Source organism: Bombina bombina, chromosome 12 (genome assembly GCF_027579735.1).
Source record: "Bombina bombina isolate aBomBom1 chromosome 12, aBomBom1.pri, whole genome shotgun sequence".
Lineage (NCBI taxonomy): Eukaryota > Metazoa > Chordata > Amphibia > Anura > Bombinatoridae > Bombina > Bombina bombina.
The window spans coordinates 41,873,902-41,892,206 of record NC_069510.1 but is presented as its reverse complement, the minus strand read 5'-3'; the positions used below and the strand labels follow the sequence as shown (position 1 = coordinate 41,892,206).

At 38.5% G+C, this 18,305-nt stretch overlaps 1 protein-coding gene across 1 annotated transcript in view; it reads left to right on the top strand.

Moving 5' to 3' along the window:
* Window positions 1-5,972: 5,972 nt before the first annotated feature.
* The window catches only part of LOC128643157 (rho guanine nucleotide exchange factor 3), a 106,351-nt gene continuing 94,018 nt past the window's right edge, over window positions 5,973-18,305 (top strand). The window contains exons 1-4 of the mRNA XM_053696126.1: window positions 5,973-6,158; window positions 6,239-6,290; window positions 6,362-6,415; window positions 9,531-9,638. Coding sequence (XP_053552101.1) covers window positions 6,109-6,158; window positions 6,239-6,290; window positions 6,362-6,415; window positions 9,531-9,638 — 264 coding nt within the window. The 5' untranslated portion in view covers window positions 5,973-6,108. The remainder of the gene's footprint in view (window positions 6,159-6,238; window positions 6,291-6,361; window positions 6,416-9,530; window positions 9,639-18,305) is intronic.

The following is an 18,305-nucleotide window of genomic DNA, read 5'->3' as shown; positions in this document are numbered from 1 at the left end:
AGAAGGGTATCCTAGCTGTACTACAGCTAAGGGAGATTATTCTATATTTGCGAGACTCATATAGAATACTATGGAAAGCAGCTTCTCCCCTCTTTAGCAATAGGGATCCAGGCTACTAAGCGGTCCATCTCTCAGCGAGACTAAGGGTAACCGTAACAGTAACCAAAACCTCCCTGAGCAACAGGCTCAGGAGGTGTTCTAGTTTAAACTTAAAAGTTACAACCTCTGAGTCCGTCAAAGGTTATAAACTTTCAGAATCTGAAATTTCACCATCAGATGGTGCCGCAGTACCCTCCTCTTCAGGAGCTTGGGAGGGTACCTCCGAAACTGCCATAATTGCATTAGAAACCTCACTTACTGAATATCTGGATTTCCTCTTATGTTTGCTCTGCAACATTGGGAAAGCAAACAATGCATCAGAAATTGTATAAGACATAAGGGAAGATATGTCTTTTAAGGTAATTCCAACAGTAGTTGGAGCAGAAATGCAGGACACTGTTTGTGCGGGCGGTAAAATTTGGGACGCTTGGGGAGAAAGCAGCGGCATACCATGAATCTCGACATTAGACTCTTGGACAGCATCCACTTTTGAAAAGTTTTGCTCAGGAAATATTTTTTCTCTATAACTTTAAGTCCTCTCAATACATTAGGGACAGAAAGGGATTGGTGGTTCCACATTTGCATCAAAACACAAGGAGCAAGTAACATCCTGCAAGTCTCCTTGGTCCATACTGAAACACAATAGTATAAATGGGCAATAAAAATCTTAATTTTGACAAAAAAAACAAAACATTTTATTCAAAAAAACGTTACTGTCACTTTAATTTTAAACGGTTTCCATTTTTTCCTGCAAACCATTCAAGTTTAGCAAATAACGAATTAACAAAAAATAACATCTCTGCACCTCAGCAAACTGCTGAAGTGCTCCTACCTGACCCCAGTCAAGTTTCCTCTCCTTTTAGCCCCAAACGACTCGTTAGCAGTAAACCACTATGCGCTGCTGAAAGGAGTAAATGCCGTCTCTGCACTAGCAACGCATGATAGCCCTCAGCATGCAACACTAGAACAGAACAGCAAATTCCTCCTAATGTTGCACCACCCTCAGCCTCCGTTAACTGAAGCGCAACTAAAGTGGCGTGCAAAAAAGGAAGGACCACCCATCGTGGGCATCAACCTAATGCTGATGTGAAACCACCAGAGCCATACAAAGTAAAAACGTATGTCTTCCTACAGCTTTGCTCCAGCCCCAGTGCCTGCAAAATCACGCTGCCCAAACACTTTCACTCCAAGAAAGATTAAATGTCCCAACATAAAGAGCCAGACCTCTCAAAGCCCCTTATGTTCAATGAGTGCTAACTGTATTTCTGAGCCTTTTTTCTCCCAGAAATTTAAAGCAGCACTTACCTTAACTTCTGCCTGGCAGCAAGGCAGCTCCCAGGCTTGAGAGGTCCTCTCCCTCACATCGACCTGAGGAGAATAAAGTGCTGAGTCAATGCTTTACCTCAGACTAAAGGAAATAGGGCAGCAAGAAACATGGGAGGCGCAGTGAGAATTATGTCCCACAAGTTCCTATTGCTCTAAAGCCACCAAAGCTCTACTGAAGAGACTGATATGGACTACGGCTACACCCTAGAACAAAGCAGCACAATCTTGCACCACTTTAAAAATAATAAACTCTTGATTGAAGAATCTATTCTAACACCTCAGTTTACCACTTCCTATCACTAACGTAGGCAAAGAGAATGACTGGAGTGGGAGGGAAGGGAGGAGCTATATATACAGCTCTGCTGTGGTGCTCTTTGCCTCCTCCTGCTGACCAGGAGGTGAATATCCCATTAGTAATTAAGATGATCCGTGGACTCATTGTGTCTTAAAAAAGAAATATATATACTGTATATATATATATATATATATATATATATTCTACAGTGTAAGATCCCCCCTTAGCCCCCAACCTCCCTGATCCCCCCCAAACAGTTCTTTAAACCTCCCCCTCTACCTATTTGCCGCCATCTTGGGTACTGGCAGCTGTCTGCTGTCTCACTCCCACTTATACATACAGTACAGAAGTATGGGCAGGTAAATGGAAAATTTGATTTAATACAGGGAAATGCAAGGTTCTACATTTTGGAAGTAAAAATAAGCAGGCAATTTATTATTTAAATGGGACAAGACTTAGCCAAACAGAAGAGGAAAGGGATTTGGGAGTAGTAATAGATAACAAGCTAAAGATGGGTGCACAATGCAGGGCAGCGGCTTCAAAGGCTAATAAGATACTAGCATGTATTAAAAGAGGCATTGATTCAAGGGAGGAAAGCATAATTCTGTCACTATATAAATCCCTGGTAAGACCTCACCTTGAGTATGGAGTGTAGTTCTGGGGACCGATCGCAAAAAAAAGATACTGCAGAACTAGAAAAAGTTCAGAGAAGGGCCACAAAGCTAATAAGGGGAATGGATAATTTAAGCTATGAGGAGAGGCTAGCCAAACTGGGTCTGTTTTCTTTAGAAAAAAGGCGCTTGAGAGGTGACATGACTACTTTATATAAATATATTCAAGACCCATATACAGAGATGGCAGAAGCTCTGTTTATTCCAAGAAAATTGTTTGTGACAAGAGGTCACAATTTAAGGTTGGAGGAAAGAAGATTTAATCTCCTGCAACGGAAACGTTTTTTCACTGTAAGAGCAATAAAATTGTGGAACTCATTACCAAAGAAGGTAGTGAATGCTAATACCCTAGATACATTTAAAAATTGTTTGGATACATTTCTATCTAGACAACAAAATTAATGGATATGATTGCTTGTATTAAATGGGTCACCTTTTTAGTGGGATTATTTAATTTTAACTGGAGCTCTTTGTAAGTATTTTATATTTGTATAGGTTGAACTCGATGGACTTCAGTCTTTTTTCAACCTCATCTACTATGTTACTCCCACTTATACATACACACACACACACACCATTCACACTTATACATACATACACACTTATATTTATACATATACACTCACACACACACACATAAATACACACTCATGCACAAACACACACACACACTGATGCATACACACTCACGCACACATACTTATACATAGAAACTCACAACACACACTTCTACATACACACTCATGCACACTTATACATACACACTCCCACTTCTACATACACACTCACGCACACACACACTTATACATACACTCAAGCACAAACACTTATACATACACACAACCTTCACACTTATGCATACACACAACATTCACACTTATACATACACACTCACGCACACTCACACTTATACATACACACTTACACTTATATATACACACTCACACACAAACACTTATACATACAAACACAACATTCACACTTATACATAAACACTCACGGACACACTTATACATACACACACAACATTCACACTTATACATACACTCTCACACACTTATACATAAACACACACAACATTCACACTCATGCACAAACACACGCATACATACACACACACACAACATTCACACTTATTCATATACACACACACACAACATTCACACTTATACATACACTCTCACACACATACATAAACACACACAACATTCCCACTTATACATATACTCTCACACACTTATACATACACACACACAACATTCACACTTATACAACATTCCCACTTATACATTCACTCTCACATGCTTATACATAAACACACACAACATTCCCACTTATACATTCACTCTCACATGCTTATACATAAACACACACAACATTCACACTTATACATACACACAATATTTAAACTTTTACATACAAACTCACAACACTCACACTTATACATACATACTTACAACACCCAAACTATTACATAAACACTCACCAAGAGCGTATTTTGGCCTAGGCAAACAAGGCATTTGCCTAGGGCAGATTTTTTTTTGGGGGGCAGCACTTTTTGAGTCTTGCTACATATACGCACACTGCACTACACACGCTTATTGCATTACACACACTTACTACACACACAAAGTCACCATAAACACACACACAAGTTCGCACTTGAACATGAACATTTACTTTGGAAATGCAATTGAAAGAAAACCACATTACACCCTTGCCAAAAAATATTATGGCCAAAATAGGGGGGGTTGGCGGCAGCCGAATTTTGAGTGCATAGGGCAGCACAAAACCTAAATACACTACTGACACTTACACTTATACATACACACTCATATATACACACATGACATTCACAATTATACATACACACACATATATACACACACTTATACATACACACTCACACTCATACATACACACACGACATTCACAATTATATATACACACACATATATACACACCCACCCACCACACTCACACTTATACATACACACTCATATATACACACACGACATTCACAATTATACATACACACACATATATACACACCCACCCACCACACTCACGTAACCATGCGCACACACACACACACTTATACATACACAGTCATACACACACTTATACATACACACTCATACACACACACACGTATACATGCAGACACACACTTATACATGCACACAAACACACACACTTATACATAAACACACACACATACCTACACACTCATGCACACACACACTTATACATGCACACACACTTATACATGCACACACTAATACATACACACACATTCCCATGACATTAATATAAAGAATTTTATCTGCATTCACTTTCCTTTACGAACAAAGTTGTGTGAAGAGCTGAAGACATTTAGTTACACAACATGTACATTTGAAGAAGCCTTTCTGCCTAATTGCTTCACTGCTGTTTGGTTAGTAATTGCATCTTAGACTACTGTTGTACCAGGGAACCTCTTGTGGGGTCCCCCAAATATTCTTAAGGGACCCCAAGAAGTCCCAAACCCTGTTTAATAAGCACTGATCTAGACCATAAAAGGTTAATTTTGTCTTTACTGTCTCCTTAAAAGGGACAGTCAAGTCAAAATTAAACTTTTATTATTCAGATAGATCACACAATTGTAAACAACTTTCAAATTCACTGCCATTATCTAAATGTGCACAATCTTTTATGTGCACACTTTCTGAGACACCAGCTCCTACTGAGCATGTGCAAGATTCACAGAATATATGCATATGCATTTTGTGATTGGCTGACAGCTGTCACCTGATGCATTAGAAAGGAAAATGTAACTAACTGACTCTACTACTCATTCAAAATAAGTGTTTTTGCATTGTCTTTTTATTATGCATTTATTGATTATGTTATTCCACTGTGTTTAGTGGTCCTTTAAGGTCAAAGACTTTTCTTATACATTTAGTTTTTTTAGACAATGTAGCAGTTAAAGGGATAGTCTAGTAAAAATTCAACTTTCATGATTCAGATAGAACATGCAGTTTTAAGCAACTTTCTAACCTACACCTTTTATCAATTTTTCTTTGTTCTCTTGGTATATTTATTTGAAAAAGCAAGAATTTAAGCTTGGGTAGTGCTTGCATATTGGTAACTAAATGTAGCCACCAATCAGCAAGCGCTACCCAGGTTCTGAACCAAAAATGATTACTGCTTTTTCAAATAAAGATAGTAAGAGAATGAAGAAAATTTGATAATAGGAGTAAATTAGGAAGTTGCTTAAAATTGCATGCTCTATCTGAATCATGAAAGTTTAATTTTGACTAGACTATTCCTTTAAGACACCCTCCTTTGATGGTCCAGCATTGATAAATAAGGAATGCTAAGAATATGACACACCTTGTGACACAAAAGCATTTCATTACTTAGAAGGCTTCAGATTGTATATAATATTTATGTCACACATTTAAATGTGTCGAAAAAGGAGCTGCTGCTTTGGTAAAGGTAATACTCAGGGTGTTGTTATGCATAAGCAGGAAGTGATGCGCCTCCACAGTGCTTGGTGACAGCTGCCTTAGATAGGAAGTCGTGGTTAGTGACGGAAATGTCTTGTGGGACACAAAGACAGAGGCAACAGCAAAAGCTGTAAAAGCAGCACCTATGTGTTTATCGGGCCACTCAAAACCATGCCAGCCATTGTCACCTGTTGTTATGCCATTATAGTGACCTGTAGGTAGGACGATGGAAAAGAGTGAAAGACTTCAAGGGGGGGAAGAGGAGAGCAGTTCATGGTATGAAGGACTGGAACCCATGGCCTTTAAAAGCGATAAACCGGAGCAAAGGTGACTAACAGGTTCCTCTCTTCTTGCAGGTCACCTATGCAGAGAGAGCGCTCTTATACAGGGGGATCTGACAGCTCTGGAGTGAGTATAAGCATGAGGGAGGGCTTTTGGGGTACTGAGTGGAGCTAAAACTTCTGTTCTTTTCTGATCAGCTCAAGAGGAGGAAGCAGCAACCAGACTCACAAACCCAAGTATCAGAATTAAAGGTGAGTGCTGACTGCAGCCTGGCACTTGCCATACTAGGTACCCAGAGATTCATCAGCTGACCTCTCTGAGAGCCTTTACTGTGTGCCACATGTAACTCCTGTCAGTTCTGCAGTATGACTTATTTCACCTAGTTAAAGGGACATTCTATTATAATAATAAAGTGATCTAATGCATTAGAAAAGTTTATTATTCAACATATGCTCATTGCAAATTGTGTTTAACCCCTTAAAGTTGGGATATGGAACCCATAATTTCTCCTTCTAGATTAAGGTAGAGCACACAATTTTAAACACATTTCCAATTTACTTCTATTGTTAAATATGCCTGGCTATTTTAGTATCCTTTGTTGAAAAGGTGGCAATGCTCTACTGAGAGCTAGCTGACCACATTGGTGGCTACACATATGTTATTGGCTCACCTAATCAGCAGTTAGCTCCCAGTAATGCAGTGCTGTTCCTGAGCCTATATAGGTATGTTTTTCAATAAAAGATACCAAAATAATGAAGCAAACTAGATAATAGTGCATTGGAAAGTGAATTAGAATTGCATGCCCTATCTGAATCATGAAATTAATTTTTGGGGTTTTATGTCCCTTTAAATAAAAGTGTTTTTCATGATTCGGATAGAGCATGCCATTTTAAACAACTTTCCAATTTACTTCTATCATCTAATTTGTTTAGTTCTCTTATTATCCTTTGTTGAAAAGCATACCTAGGTAGGCTCAGGCGCTGCCGATTGGTGGCTGCACATTAATGCCTCATGTTATTGTCTCACTCATCTGCATTGATTTTTATTCAACAATGGATACCAAGAGAATAAAGTAAATAAATTGGAAAGATGTTAAAAATTGTATTCTCTATCTGAATCATGAAAGAAACATTTTGAGTTTCATGTCCCTTTAAGAAAATGATTGGAAAGGCATTAACACAAGCAGGACATGGCTCATGAGCCAATCAGTAGCTGTCAATCACCAGATGTGTCCTCCTCTGGGAGAGTTTAAAGGGACATAAAACAGGTTGAGATCTGTGCATATCCTAAGAGGACTAATTCATTAAAAATTGCTTGCATACATTTTTAAAAAAAAATTACTAGCAAGTATTTTAAAATAATTTTCAAAAATAAGCAAAATGAATTACATAGCTAAGCTGCCTGAAGCAGCCAACTCCACCCCCCTTATCAGTGTTTAGACACAGGCATTGTATGTCAACTGAGTTCACAGCTTCTAGGCAGGCTCCAGCTAATAATCCCTATAACTTCTGCATTCTACCAAAACCATAGAAGGAAATGTGTGGGGGGAGTTAGAGCTCTACATTTCAGAAACTAAAAAGAAAGGGTTAATGGTGAGACACTGCAGTATAAATTTGCAGGTAAAGTAATTAAAGTAAATATTATTATATTTTATCTCTATCCCAACTTGTTTTATGTCCTTTTAACTCCATTGCAGGGGTGTATCAGCAATGCGCTCATGTTTAATAGTAAAATGTTGTAACAAATTAGAGCAGTTCACTGTTCTATTAGAACACACGTGCTAAGCTGTATGACTTACAGACACTGAACAGTTTCCAACATATGTACCCCTGGGAGACACTGTAGAATATAAATCCCACTGCAGCAAGTATCGCTGTCACGGAGGAAAAGCTACTCAGCATATTATTTTATAGAGCCCATTTAGTGCTAGATTTCAAGTGGAGTGCTAATTTAATGTGCCCCCATAAACAGGAGCACACGTTAAATAACCAGCTATTACAAGCGGCTGGTTAATGTTACCACAAGCTTGCGGTAGCATTTTGCGCTAGGAAAATGAACCATTAAATAAAGTCCCCAAAATAAAGTGTATAGTGCATTTATATAAATAAAATATATGAGCATCTTTATTTTATTAAAATATAACTGCACAAAGCAGTTTTAAGGGGTTAAAGTTGGCGGGTGTGGGGTGTTAGAAAAAAAACTGCACTAAAGACGCTGTTACACTGCGGTTTATGGGGACTGTGTGTTCACTGTAAATATATATGTACAGTATGTGCTTATATACATATATATTTATGTGTTTATATGTGTAAGCACTGTGGCTTCTACAGCATTTCACTAAATAAATGCCTAACGCGTTTCACGATCTCTAGTGTCGCTTAATCATAAACATTTTTTGCACTGTAGTATTGTCACGGGTCTTATAATTTCTTCTAGTTCTGATCAAAACTTAAATTGACTAATGTACATATCTGTTTTATCCATAATGTTCTTTTAACAGTGTCCAATTCCCTCTGACAGGTAATCCTTTTCCCATATTACCCTCCTTCCTGGCACTAACCTACATGATTAAAGGGACATAAAAATCAAAACTTTTCTTTCATGATCCAGATAGAGCACGTGATTTTAAACAACTTTCTGATTTACTTCTTTCTCTTGGTATCTTTTGTTAAAAAGCAGGAATGTAGGCTTAGGAGCCGGCCCATTTCTGGAGCACTATATGGCAGCAGTTTTGCAAGAGCACTAGATGGCAGCACTATATTACCCTAAAAATAGTATTATGTTAAAGATTTTACCAATTTTTCTAAATGGACATGAAACCCAACATTTAGATTTCACGATTCAGATAGAAGATATAATTTTAAATAACTTTCCAATTTACTTCTATTATCATTTTTGCTTCATTCTCTTTGTATCTTTTGTTGAAGAAGCAGCAATGCACTACTGGGAGCTAGCTGAACACTTCAGGAGAGCCAATGACAAGTGGCATATATGGGCAACCACCAATCAACAGCTAACTCCAAGTAGTGCATTGCTGCTCCTGAGACTACCTAGGTATGCATTTTTTAACAAAGGACACCAAGAGAACCAAGCAAATTAAATAATGGGAGTAAACTGGTAAGTTGTTTAACATTAAATGTTCTTTCTGAATCATGAAAGTTTCATTTTGACTGTACTGTCCCTTTCACCATGTGACTAACTCCCTAACCATAATCTTGGTGACATTTAGAATGTTACTAAATTACAATATTTTAAAAGATTTATTTTAAGCTTCTGAACAAAATCTTCTGTCTGGAATTACTGTCACATTGGTCCCTTTGAAATATGATCACTAAAACCTGAGACCTATATTTCTTTTATTCACAGGAACCCAGGAACAAAAGAGTTAAACCTGTCACCAAAACTCTGTCTGCCACCTGCACCCCCTCTCCAAACAAAGTTACCCCTCTAAAGAAGCTCAGCCTCTCCATCCAGGTATTATGAGCAGTGGATTATGGGAGATAAAGGGACAATAAGAGAGAAGGGTATCTGGAGGAGGGTTATGGGGTAATTACAGGAAAGAGAGTCAGGGAATACTTTCCAATAAGAACTATAGTGAAAAGGCTGGAAATTTTATAGATAAAGTGTCCAAACCACAATGTTGCAGTATTCCAAAGGTCAATTAAAATTGTTTTGAATTAATACTATATTACACATCAAATTTTCACAGTAATTTATTATTATGAATATACCTCTATTGGAAATTTTACTCTTTATATTCAATTTTCGATGCATTTGTCTATAAGAACATTAATATCGTCCAGACATATTTGCCTCTTTGTGTTGCCCCCTCCACAGAATATTTTTTATATACAGTATATAGTTAGGTCCATATGTATTACCTGTAGAAAAAAAAGGTTGGAGCTAAAGTTATATAATGAATTGGGCTTACATTGTCGGCTGTCAGCTCTAATTTTGGAATATTTATGGTTTAGGAATTACTGTACTTTTTATATGTTGTCCCAGGGGCGTATTATGGCCTAAGCCAACAAGGCCGGTGCCTAGGGCAGCTGATCTGCCCTATCCTCTCTCTGAAAGCCAGCACACAGTGCAGTGAGCGATAAAGTTCAGGCTTTTACAGAGAAGACAAGGCACGTGCGCTGATTAAGGTCACTCTTCACAGGCAGTGCTCCTTTAAACCTTGCTTCAGTTAGAGACTCCGGCATTTTTGCAGTGGAAGCATTCTTGGTGAGAAACTTGCCCGGGGATATGCTTACAAGGTGAGGCTGGAGGAGAAGACCTTGTGCTGATATGCTGCCTTCCCTCGTCAGCTGTGGTGGGTCTGCGAGTGCAGTGCTTATTGCAGGTCTTAGTAACTAACAGACTGGATGAGTCTGCGCACTGCTTAGATCAGCTTGTGATGTCTAATCATAAACTCTCAGCGCTAATGTATGTTAGCTACTAATAGCTTTCTCTGCATTCATGTAATGTCTAATAATAAACTCTCAGCGCTAATGTATGTTAGCTACTAATAGCTTTTTCTGCACTCATGAACCCACGGAGTAAATAGTAAATGGGCACTTAAAAAGTTTCATTACTTGAATGATGGGAATTACTGTATGTTATTGCATGTGAAGGGCAGTGATTGTTTCAAATTGTATTCTTCTTTCCCTCCCTTCCTCTCACTCTTCTGTCCCTTTCGCGCTCCCTCCCTCAACTCACTCCCTCCCTTCTTTCCCTCCCTCCCTTCTTTCTCTCAACTCCCTCCCTTGCTCCCCTTTTTCACTCATTTCCGTCCCTTCTTCCCCTCCTCCACTTTTCTCTTCTCCCTCCCCACTTTTCTCTTCTCTCTCTCTCTCTCTCTCTTCTTTCCTTTCCCCCCCTTTTCTCCCCTCCCCTTCTTTTCTCTCCCTTCTCTCAGAGAAAAAATGGTATGATGCAAGTGTTTTGCTATGGGGAAAAAAAATTTTTACACACTGACCCAAAAAATATTAAGGGGAAAAAAGGTGGCAGCAAAATTTTGAGTGCCTAGGGCAGCACAAAACCTAAATACGCCTCTGGAAGGCGCCAAAAGTAATTGGCCAATTGAATAAAAATGTTTCATAGCCAGGTGTGGGTTGTTAGCTTGTTAGTTAAAAGGTCTGGCGTTGATCCCAAATGTGGAATTTGCATGTGAACTCCCCTGCCCCCCAAAAAACATACAAGAGCTAGGTACATTCTTAAAGAGAAGGTGGACTCAGCAACACTAAAAGGCCTGGATGACCACAGAAGAGAACTGTGGTGGATGAGCACAAAATTCTTGCTTTCACAACATCTAGCCAAGTTAGGAGCACTCTCCAGGAGGTAGGCGTATCATTGTCAAGGCCTACAATCAAGGAAGACTTCATGAAAGTAAAATACAGAGGGTTTACAACAAGGTGCAAAACCATAGGTAAGCCTCAAGAATAAGAAGACTTTGCCAGAAAACATATAAAAAAAGCCTGCCCTGTTATGAAACAATATTCTTGGGAATTATTCTTTGAAAAAAGCCGTGTTAGACGGCGAAACATGTTAGGGATTTAGGGAAATGGTGAGGAGCCGTTGCAAGCTCCTGTATTTTAGCAGCTAACCATAATTGGTGCTAGTTTGGTAATTTATCATTAAACTTTGGCTATAGAAATGAACCTTTACTAAAATCATAAGTCTATTAGGGTCTCTTTCGGCATATTGGGCTGGCCATAGATACTGTTACATTTGGCTATGCTTTGAACCACAATCGTTGATTGTAGAAACCGCTTAGGAGCGATACTGCCTAACGGTCAGTTTAATTTAAAAAAGGAAAGCGCCAAATTTAGTAACACAGCCATCGGGTATATTCCGACAGCTTTAGCCAGTGGTAGTTTTATCCTGTGCTTTTATAGCAATATAGGTTATAGACAAAACACAGAGTTGCGATATACCGCAGGATATCTACACTGTGATTCAAAAGTGTATATAGACTATTCAATCATAGTTACTTAATGCTCAGAAAACGCTCAATCTTATTAAAATATATTGATTACAATTTTCTGATTACATGCAAAGCAGCTACACAACCTAAATAGCGCTGTTGTAGATAGATGAAACCAGATTGTTGAATACCTTAAATCACAATTATATGTTATATTATATTGAGAAACAATGTGCTTAAACTTAAAGTGAATGTAAATTTTGATGCTAAAGTGCCCGGTTTTTAAAACTTCGATTAAAAACAGGGGCACTTTAATTCATCAAAATTTTCATTTTACTCCTGCTGTGAAAAAAAACTTACCTTTTAATCTTCACAGCAGCTCCAGCTTCCTCCTCCCGTTTCAAAGCCTCTTCCTGGGTCTAAAATGAGGCATCGGCTTCCTCCAATCACAGCAGTGAATCAGACACTGAATCCCCCGGGGGGGAAGCTGTGATTGGAGGATGACCTATCAATCATTTCTGACATCAGAAATGGCTTGTGAGACCGGAGCAAGCTGGAGCTGCTGTGAAGATTAAAAGGTAAGTTTTTTCTCACAACAGGAGTGAAATGTAAATTTTGATGAATTAAAGTGCCCCTGTTTTTAATCAAAGTTTTAAAAACCGGGCACTTTAGCATCAAAATTTACATTCCCTTTAAATATAGTCTGTTAAATCACTCCAATGCTTATGTGGTACAACAGATCAAATCACAAAATTATTCTCAAATATTGAGCAACCAAATCATACGATATCTATCTATTGAAACAGCCTCTTAAACACTAAATATAGAGTGCAAAAATATTGGCAAAATACTAAACATCTGATTGTGAGTAAATACTAAATGGTTAAATTCTAACCTATGATATAATAATTCAGCTCAAATATTTACTCTAAGCTATGTTGGCTTAAATTTAAGAATCATAATTTTGTATCTTTAATAAATAAGCTAAGATATCTAATGTAACCAATGTTTGCACAAGCACAATCGAAACAGTTACAATGTACTAAAAATATGTGACACATACCCCTGCATCAACCCAACTAGGAAATCTCTACTCACAGCCAACAAATTATATCATTTGGCTGAACTCTCAACTAACAAACTATTACTGGGTAGCATAAACGATTAATTATAATACTAGAGAATTCAACAACTATAAGGTATAATATAGCATGAAAGATAGATCACGTCTTCTTCATGCGTGTTAATCTAGAGACCCAGGTTACTAACCATAACACACAATAGCCCAGTTACTCATATATAACCATACTATTGTGTCTAATAGTGGTACAATTTAAGAGTGAGCCAAAGGGATTGTTACATACCTCAATCCAATAAACTCTACTATAGTGCGAGTATTTTTGACCTAAACTGAGGTATATAAACTATAGAAAATATGTAACGCATCCCTGCATTAATCTAATTTGGAATTGTGTATTCACAATAAACTAGTTACATTATATAGGCAAACTCTTAGCTATATAAATATACTGAACCAACTATAACTGAGTAACATTAACGATTAATTGTAGCACTAGAGAATTTGACTATTAATTTTTGGATACAGTATACCTTGTCTTTTTATGTATACCTATTTAGAGACCTAGGTTACATACAGCAGCCCAGTTTCTTATACATAACCATACCATTGTGTCCATAAGTGGTATAAAGTGGGCAAACTTAACAGGGAGTGTCACTCATCCCAATATAATAAACTCTACTACAGTGTGAGTAAATTTAACCTAAATTGAGGTACTTTAAATCATTGGTTTTTCTAATAAACACAGATACAGTACAAGACCTAAATTTTCCTCATTACTCTGCTTGTATAACATAACCATAACTGTTGAATTCACAACAGAGTGATAACGTTATTATTTCTAGATTTCAGCTGTCAACCTGTTACACTATTTATACCAAGAGCACATTCTATCTAGCATCAGCTATTGCTGGTTATTGCAGCTCATACCTGCATAGAATTATTTGTGTATTTGAATTGATCAGATTCTATATATCCATCAGCACTAAAATCCTGAGCATATATAATCTTTGGATAATTGTATCTACACTACACAGCCCTCCAAAAGGAGACTCTGATAAATTGATCCCTATATTGGTCTAATTAGCCTATATATTCTAGACCTATCCTTGCTCCAATCACGGTTAGTGTTTTTAAATTTTTCTTGTTTTCCGCAAATTTTAGCACTGTGTAATCAATAAATGTTAAGTTTTAATTCAGTTAGGTTCTGTACATTTGGAGACTAGTGTTGTCTCTTCAATTTCTTCACCACATTGAGCTTTTCAGTACCTTTCACCCAATCTAACCAGCTCTTGAGTGCTATAAGTGTACTCTTTCCTGTGGTTATCTTCTTAACCACATTTTGTTGTTCAAGTTTATATATAGTACACAGCACCACAGACTCTAATATTATAAAGTATTGATCTGGGACACACTCCAGAGTCCATTATACTAAGAGATCTAGAGCTTATTCTAAACCTAAACTAGTAGTGCCATTGGTTTTCCTCTTTTGTTACGGAACATATAAAAAAAGCCTGCCCTGTTATGAAACAATATTCTTGGGACAAATCTGCCTCTACCAGAATAATGGGAATAGAAGGAATATCTCATAATACAAAGCTTACCACATCACCGGTGAAACATGGTGGGGGTAGTGTTATGGCTGCCAATGGAACTGGGTCACTAGTGTTTATTGATGATATTACTGCTGACAGAAGGAGGATTCATTCTAAAGTATATAAGGCTACACTATCTGCTAGGATTCAGCTTAAAGGGACATGAAACCCATTTTTTTTCCATGATTCGGATAGAGCATACAATTTTAATCAACTTTCCAATTTACTTCTATTATTTAATTTGCTTCCTTCTCTTGTTATCCTTTGCTGAAAGGTTTATCTTGGCAAGCTCAAGAGCAGCAAAGAACCTAGGTTCTAGCTGCTGATTGGTGGCTGCATATATATACCGACTGTCATTGGCACACCCATGTGTTCAGTTAGAAACCAGTAGTGCATTGCTGCTCCTTCAAAAACTGATACCAAGAGAATGAAACAAATTAGATAATAAAAGTAAATTAGAAAGTTGTTTAAAATTGTATGTTCTACCTAAATGATGAAAGAAAAAGAACATTTATGCTTACCTGATAAATGTATTTCTTTTTTGACACGATTAGTCCACAGATCATCATTAATTACTGTTGGGATTATCACTCCTGCCCAGCAGGAGGCGGCAAAGAGCACCACAACAAAGCTGTTAAATATCACCTCCCTTCCCTCCCAACCCAGTCATTCGACCAAAGTCAAGGAGAGAAAGGAAGCAAAAAGGTGCAGAGGTGTCTGAAGTTAATAATAACCAACAACCTGTCTTTCAAAAAAACAGGGTGGCCGTGGACTCATCGTGTCAAAAAAGAAATAAATTTATCAGGTAAGCATACATTTTCTTTTCTTTTTAATGACACGATGAGTCCACGGATCATCTAATTACTATTAGGAATCAATACCCAAGCTGAGTACACAGATGATACGGGAGGGACAAGACAGGGAACCTAAACGGGAGGCACCACTGCTTGAAGAACCTTTCTTCCAAAAGTGGCCTCAGCCGAGGCAAAAGTGTCAAATTTGTAGAATTTTGAAAAAGTATGTAGAGAAGACCAAGTTGCAGCCTTGCAAATCTGTTCCACAGAAGCCTCATTTTTGAATGCCCATGAGGAAGCCACAGCCCTCATAGAATGAGCCGTAACTCTCTCTGGAGGCTGCTGGCCAGCAGTCTCATATGCAAAACGTATGATACTTTTCAGCCAAAAAGAAAGAGAAGTAGCCGTAGCCTTCTGACCCTTACATTTTCCTGAAAAAAACACAAACAAGGCAGAAGACTGACGAAAATCCTTAGTCGCCTGATTTTCAGCCAAAAAGAAAGAGAAGTAGCCGTAGCCTTCTGACCCTTACGCTTTCCTGAAAAAACCACAAACATGGCAGAAGACTGACGAAAATCCTTAGTCGCCTGCAGATAAAATTTTAAGGCACGAACCACGTCCAAATTATGCAGAAGCCGTTCCTTCTGAGGAGGAGGATTAGGACACAAGGAAGGAACAACAATTTCCTGATAATTATTCCGATCAGAAACAACTTTAGGAAGAAATCCTAATTTAGTACGTAAAACTACCTTATCTGAATGAAAAATAAGGGGACTCATACTGCAATGCCGAGACACTCTGCGAGCAGAAGAAATAGCTACAAGAAATAAAACTTTCCAAGATAACAAATTAATATCTAAGGAATGCATAGGCTCAAACGGAGTCCCTTGAAGAACTTTGAGAACCAAATTCAGACTCCATGGAGGAGTAACTGGCTTAAACACAGGCCTGATCCTGATCAAAGCCTGACAAAAAGATTGCACATCTGGAACATCTGCTAGACGCTTGTGTAACAAAATAGATAAGGCAGAAATTTGACCCTTTAGGGAACTTGTAGATAATCCTTTCTCCAAACCCTCTTGGAGAAAAGACACAATTCTAGGACTCCTAACTCTACTCCAAGAGTAGCCCTTAGATTCACACCAATAAAGATATTTACGCCATATCTTATGGTAAATCTTTCTAGTTACAGGTTTACAAGCCTGAATCATGGTCTCTATGACCGAATCTGAAAAACCCCGCTTGGATAAAATTAAGCGTTCAATCTCCAAGTAGTCAGCTTCAGAGAAACTAGATTTGGGTGAAGGAAGGGCCCTTGAATTAGAAGGTCCTTCCTCAACGGAAGTCTCCAAGGTGGCAGAGACGACATGTCCACCAGATCTGCATACCAAATCCTGCGAGGCCAAGCCGGTAAAATGAGGATCACTGACGCCCTCTCCTGCTTGATTTGAGCAATGACCTGAGGAAGATGAATGGAGGAAATAGGTATGCTAGACTGAAGGTCCAAGGTACCGCCAGGGCGTCTATCAGTACCGCCTGGGGATCCCTTGACCTCGACCCACTCCCCCGGATGAAAGGTCTGCCTGCTCAGGAAGTCCGCCTCCCAGTTGTCCACCCCTGGGATGTGGATTGCCGACAGACAGCAAGAGTGGGCTTCCGCCCCCTGAATTATCTTGGTTACCTCTGTCATCGCTAAGGAACTCATCGTTCCTCCCTGATGATTGATGTAAGCCACTGAAGTTATGTTTTCTGACTGGAACCTGATAAACTGGACCAAGGCTAACTGGGGCCAGGCCAGAAGAGCATTGAAGATCGCGCTCAGCTCCAAAATGTTTATAGGAAGAACAGACTCTGACTGAGTCCAAACTCCCTGAGCCATTAGGGAGCCCCAGACTGCTCCCCATCCTAGAAGGATTTTTTTTAAATGTAATTTTTATTGAGGTTTTGAAAAATAACAACCAATAAAGTGTGTCTGCAAGACAATTCTAACAGAGTAACAACATGGATAAACATAATAAACAAAATGCCAGAGCAAGAGAGAACATCCAAGTATCAATATGGTGGTCCCACCCCTTCTGTGCAGAATATTATATTGCTATGTTCTAAAATAAGGGTAAACAATGTACAATAACAATAAGCTTTCTTACATAGATAGAATAACTTCTATTATATGCAGTGGCAGTATATTACATATTGGGGGGGGGGGTTCCATAACTAATGTAAACCACAGGGAGTCCTCTAGGACCTAGAGCTATGAAACCTCATTTTTATTTTGTGAAAGTAGCATTCCATCAGAAGGCGGTAGAAAGGGACAGGTCATTAGAGCCTGATTGGGCATATGGTACAGACTATTTTCTAGGAGTAATCCAGAACTGCATGACATAGTAGCTTAGTAGACGCCATCTGATGGTGGTAATAAAGGGGTTTAACAGCGGGCGAGAGCCGCTCAAATATGGGGGGAGGGAAGGTAGGGCTTTTTAGATTAGGAAAGGGTTTCATAGTATATGAGTAGAGGGGAGTTGGTACTATAAAAGTGTAGAGGGAGATATACCAAACATAATATCTGACCTGAAACTGCACTGGAGGTATGTGATACTAAACTAGTGTATCTTTCATACCTATTCTAAATGAGAGCATCTAGAACTTGGGTGAGGCAGGTATATGTGCATTTGGGGTCCAAAAACGTTGTGAAAGGCTTAAATAGCTATGTTAAAATATAATAAGAATGAGATCTTAAAAAAAATGAGTTTCCCAAGCGTTAATTGT